The sequence below is a fragment of the Cyprinodon variegatus genome, unplaced genomic scaffold (genome assembly GCF_000732505.1).
Source record: "Cyprinodon variegatus isolate N-32 unplaced genomic scaffold, C_variegatus-1.0 Scaffold309, whole genome shotgun sequence".
Taxonomy (NCBI): Eukaryota; Metazoa; Chordata; class Actinopteri; order Cyprinodontiformes; family Cyprinodontidae; genus Cyprinodon; species Cyprinodon variegatus.
The window spans coordinates 848,345-854,344 of record NW_015150762.1 but is presented as its reverse complement, the minus strand read 5'-3'; the positions used below and the strand labels follow the sequence as shown (position 1 = coordinate 854,344).

At 37.1% G+C, this 6,000-nt stretch overlaps 1 protein-coding gene across 1 annotated transcript in view; it reads right to left on the bottom strand.

Annotated features, from left to right (window-relative positions):
- Positions 1-6,000, bottom strand: part of LOC107090737 (nucleolar protein 4-like) — a 37,280-nt gene that overhangs the window by 9,615 nt on the left and 21,665 nt on the right. The window contains exons 4-5 of the mRNA XM_015384296.1: positions 4,517-4,626; positions 862-1,003 (exon numbers count right to left, since the gene is read on the bottom strand). Coding sequence (XP_015239782.1) covers positions 862-1,003; positions 4,517-4,626 — 252 coding nt within the window. The remainder of the gene's footprint in view (positions 1-861; positions 1,004-4,516; positions 4,627-6,000) is intronic.

Sequence of the window (6,000 nt, the reverse complement as noted above, 5' to 3'; positions counted from 1 at the left end):
ACTTTTTAAAAAGTGAATATTGCTATAAAGTACGGTGTTTTAAAACTAATTGTCTAAATTATTTGGAAAGATTCATTTTATAGAAAAATATATATCAATTCAGTAATAATTTCGAATCAGCGAAAATGTGGAGTTCCACAGGGTTTCATGTTGGGCCCCGAGCTTTCGTTTACACCTAAGACTGATTGCAGATGATCTTTTTTATTTATTAACGAAGTTAAAACTAGATTTTTCATTTTTGGTTCAGTTTAAAAAACGTTATTCTAAGCGAACGATAGATCACATAGGTCTATATTAAATATAGCATTCATATGAAGCAGAAATGCTCAAATCTGTTAGTTTTGTACCAAATCCAAGATCCTAACCTATCCTAACCACGCCGCGCCTGCCCCTTTTGGCAAGGGGATATGAGAGTCATATTGAGATAATTTCTGGTAAAAGCTGAGAAAAAGTGTTTATATTTAGAAACTAATCTAAACAATAAGAGCTAGATCAGCCATTGTTTTTTTTAGGGGAAGAGAGGCATCACAGCAAAGGCACCATTAATGGCACCCTGACTAATATTTCATAACAAATAAATAGTTTATAGTGTGAAAGACAATATATCATCATGTATTAACCTATAGTTTACCTTAGAAGGCTTAAAAAGCTTGACATAGAACATTTAAAGAAACTTTGGCTTAAATGTTTGTGCCGTTTTCTTAGTCGTAGTATGAGAGGGGGTATGTCACAGGGCTGTAAAACTAACAGGGACCAATACCTCACCTAAAATAAAACCAATAGAATTAAAGCCATAAAATAAATCTAGAAACATCTTCTTCAATACCTCATTCATCCTTGAGTAATGCTTCATAGTCTTACCATCCTCCTCTTTGACAATGGCGGCCGGGTTGCTGACCCGCTCTCCATTGGGTGACCTCGGTTCAGGCACTGCTGGCTGTTCAGCTGCAACCCAAGTGGGCTCAGCGTTATTCATTTCCTCGCTGCTCACCGAACTGTCATCCTGAGGGGTAATTATTTAACAGAAAGGATTTCAGACCTAGGAACAAATAGGCAAAACGAGATAACTGATATAGTGCCTTAAAAAGTAAATTTTTTCCCCCGGATGGCTAGTTTCTAAACAATACAAATAAAAATCTTAAAAGTGTACCGTGCCTAGCTTTGGCTCAAATCTTTAAAGAAGCACGTCTCCTTGTGATTATAGCTACAAGCTTCTTTTAAGGTTTATCTCTACTTACTTTTTGTATATGTAGAAACCAAAGTATTTCCCATTCATATTTGTGAGATTAGCTCAATTGTATTCACATTCACAAAGGGTCATACATAAGATCTAAAGTCTGGACTTTGACTAGGACCTTAGGTCAGACCAGGATATGCTTTAATCAGGGACATTTTAATGTAGTTCTAACTAAAACCAGTTATCTTCCAGGGTTGACTGAGTTCCTCCTCTTGCTTGCTGGAACTAGCTTTCCTGGCAGTAAGAAAAAACATATTTTACTGCATGGATGGTGTGTTCACAACTTTTTTTTCCAATTAGGGCAAATAAAATGTAGCCACAAAGGTCAATATGGGTACAATCTGCTAAGAGCACCTTCTTAAACATCTTTTCTGTGTCACTTGCATTACTTTGAGAAAACTGTTTACAAAATCAAGAACCTTTTTCGCTAGGCCAGACTTAGAGCTTCAAGACCATAATTTTTTTGTAATAGATTTCTTTATGCAAACATTGTTGTCAGGATTCCTGTCTTTGTATATATTTTTTCTGTGTTTATCTCCCTTCCTCCACCAGGAGGCGCCTGGTTCTGGTCCGCCTCCCTACACACCTGCTGTGAGTTATCCTCGTTAACGGAGCGCTCTTAAGCTGCTGACTGCCACTACCTCGACGCCAGAGTGTTTGCCAGTTTTGGGTACTCTAGCCAAGCTGAGTCAAACTGAGTTCTTGTCAACCTGAGTTTTAATCTTGTTTTTGTCTTTGCCTCTCGGCAGGAAGTCATCCTGCAAACTGGATTTTTCTGACCTTCTCTCCCTGGAAGGATCATCTGAGCTTCAAGCTGAGTTGAGGATTTAAACAGGAGGTTTGAATCAACTTTTTCTTTAAGAGATTGTTTGAGCTTCACACTGAGCAAGGGATTCATCTCCACTACGACCCGTTCAAGTACCGCAGGAAATCTAAGTGGCAGTCAGCTTCTCCGTTCACCTACAGACAATCACATTCTGGGTAAACCCTGTCCGTCCTCCACTGAATCAGACAAACACTGGAACTACCGCACACAGACTGGAATCAAAGAGTCAACGACTTCTCTGGAAATGTGAGTCAGCAATTTATTTCTCCTCTTCAAGTTCGATAATCTAATTTCCCACTGAGCCTGAACTAACTGCAGTGTCTTCCCCTCACCTTTCAGTTCCGGTTGAGCAGTGTTCAGAGCAACACTGGATTCTTCACAATCTCCTAAATGAACCTGTTAAACCTTTTCCCTAGTCTCCCTGTTTGGTCTTCTGCATTTGGGTCTGATCTTGCATTAAATCATGACAATTGTACTGCAAATAAAACTAAAAGATTAGATTAATTTAGATGAGTGTTTCAAATTTGTTGGAGGTTTTCTTAATTTAAAAACTCTGTATTTGTTCTAAATTGTCTGCCTTAAAGACTTTGTCTTGCTCTATTACATAAAAATACAATAAAATACACAGAATGTTGCTGTGGTTGCAAAATATGCAGAGGTTTAACTGATAAGAATAGTTTTTGGGATCACTACGAGTATGAGAAACAATAAACTTTTTATCTGAGCAAATCCAAAGGCTGTTTGAGAGGGGATCATTTGCTTAAACAATGCCTTGATTATCCTGAGTGGTTTGAAAGCTTTTGTGCAGATAGATGGTTTGATATAAAAGCCTCTTATTGGCCTCATATTCCCTTGTTCTGCTAAATAAATGCTCCAGAAAACCCTCAAATAAAAAATAAACTGTCAATTATAATGAAATAAATTGTTTAATTCTTACTGAGCTGACCAAATTTATAAATTTTTAATTGTGTTGCTAGGCAGAGCAGGAGAAAGAAAGATGGGCCTATTGGGTCTCTCTCTTTACTATGTTTCTTGGATCATAGCTATTTTTAACTCCCTTACGCAGGGACCATAAGATGCCTGTTGTAGTGCAACAAAAACATGAGTACAACACTGGTGTAAAGATTATAAAAATTACTGCTAAATAATCGTGCAGATAACTCAAAGCCTAACCCGACCTTTAGACCTACAGGGCGCACCAAAAAGAAATGCTTCCACACAGGGAAAAAGGCCAGTTTGCTTACAAATGACCCGCATTTACTCCGTCATGTGTCAGCTGGCGTCTCGCTCAGAGGGAGCGCAGCTACCCCTGTGTGTGAGTGGAAGGGAGCAGAAATACGTGTTGTCATCTCATTTCCCTCACACGAACAGACAAATAGGCCCAAACCCCTGGGAATACGAGTCCATCCTGCTGTAGGAGGGTTTGTGGAGGACTGGAATGCTCACTGACAGCTCTATTAGGCACTAAGTGAGCCATGCAGGATTAAAAACAGTCTCTAATCACAATGATTCCAAATAACATTAACATCTAGGATTTAAAAGAACATACAACTAATGCAGGAGAGTTGAGATTACCGCATCCTATGTACATTATCACAAATAGGTCAAGCAAAGAGGATATTGTACTGCAGAGTATGAACATATATTTTTTAAATAAAGTTACAGAACCTAAAACTCACTCATACACAATGTGTGCAGCATGAAGACTCATCTTACTGTAAGTGGGTGTAGAGCAAATAAATTCAATATTGATTTTATACAATTTGTCTTTTTCTATAAACCGTTCACTCCACGAACATGCCAAGTCTGGAGGAACAACATGCACATTACTTTTTTAAACAAAAAGCTGCAGCAATCCGAGCCGGTTGCTGTTTTAACAGGTAAACTCGAGCAGTACAGAAAGTGAATCTATTCCTCTGTGTCTCCTGCAATGCTGACATACCTCTTTATAAGGTTAATTATTTAAAAACTGGTCCTATTAAAACTGAAGCAGTGATGGGAATATGTTCCTCTGTACTCACCCACAGATCACAGTCTGACTCGTCCTGGCTGTTTAATCCTAATTGTTGGAGACTGAGGCCTACATCATCATGACCAAGAGCTGCTTCCCTGCACTTCAGTGGGAGCAGTTCTTGAGTGTTTCTGTCACAGCGGCGACATGTGGGAGGGGTCTTAAACCTGTGACGTCACTCTCATAAAAGCTTTCCTAAATCCTCTCCTCACACATCGCTCCTCCTCCCAGCAGGAGGATCACTCTCCTTATTTAATGCTAAATTCAAAGTTGGGGAACAGGAAGCTCTGATTAACCTGCGCAGAACATATTTGCCTCTCACAGCTTTAAAAGAGAATAAACCTGAGGATTTGCACAGATATGGATTTTGCTGCATAGTTGGCGTGTTGTATAATGAGAAAAGCTTGGGTTAAAACATCATGTCACAGAGAGGTGCACTCACCCTCTCAGGGGCTGTCATGCACTGCAGTTTCATCTGCTTCAGGTAGGTGGCAGTTAGAGGCATGTTGTAGTCAATGAGGTCGGGGACCAGGGAGGTGGGTCGGTCATTTTCTAACAAGGAAAAACATGAAAAACACAATCACATGATTATATCGTCCATGATTACTTAAAGAACCATGTAAAGGATTCTATATTAACATAAACATAAAGCTCAACTATGCACACCTTTGTTGTTTTATGTGGAATCACTTCCTGTGGAAAGTCTTCAATCAGTTATTTTACTCTTTTTAATCAATATCTGGGGAAAAAAATTATATTTAGCTGCAAGACACCCCCTTCATACCCTTCCTTTACCGGGAAGCACCCTTTCTCAGGTCCTTAGCTTCCTCTGTTTGGAAGAATACCAAGCACAGACTTCTATGCTTTATTTTATTTTTTATGTTTTTTATATTTTTACATAGTATTATTATTTAAAATATCTTCATGGAGAGAAAAGTGAAACTTAGCTCTGTTTTTTTGCAAACTTTTATCGTTATTTTTTCCTAAACATTATTATCATCCTGAAATCTTTGCAGAACACCACTGAATCAATTGTAATTATAATTAAGTACTTTATGAAATCATTATTTCAATGTGTCATTAATTAATTTAAAACACATATAGTTAATTAAATAAGTCTCAATGAAATATATTAATTTAATTTTATTAAGTAAATAAAATTATTTCATAATATATTAGAAATAAATTATGAAATAATTATATTCACTTTATGACTTTATGAAAATATTGATGTATTTAACTCGGATATAATCATTTATATTGTGTATTTATTTCCAGTTTTAATAAATTAAGGACACATTTAATTATTTTATTATTATTCTGTTTATTGTATTGCAGCACTCATCGCTCTCCATAGACATCTGTCTTACTGCTTAACCTGACAATAAAATGAGTGCCTGTGGAAACATGCTGGGTTTTTTTCAGGCTGGGCTCTTATTATTGTTATTGGAATGAAACCATTTAAAGTTTCTTGGCCATTTAGGAATTATTTTTTAATCACACATCTGTTTAATAGCTCTTAAACCTGCTGAGGCTTTGTTTTCCTTCTGTTTAGGTGTTGATGGACTTTTTTTTCCTCTAGTTAAATTTAGTTTTTTAATAAATATCTACTCCTCTTTCTGCCCATTTGTCTTTCATTTATTATGCTTTGAGTTTGCTGCTTCCAACATATTGCTTTTTTTCCCCTTTTACATCCTGCCCATGTATTGTACCTGATATAAATTATAGATCCTGGAAGCTCTCTAGTTCAGGCTATGTTTTCTCTCTGACAGCAACTACTTTATACTGGAGACATATTTGCATAATTAGACTGATGCTGGTATTCGTTTAGGAAATAAAAACTACCCAAGGTGTCTATACTCTTATATCTGCGTCATCCCGAAGATGTGAAATTAATTATAGTAATCTAAAGTCCAAGCAGAATGT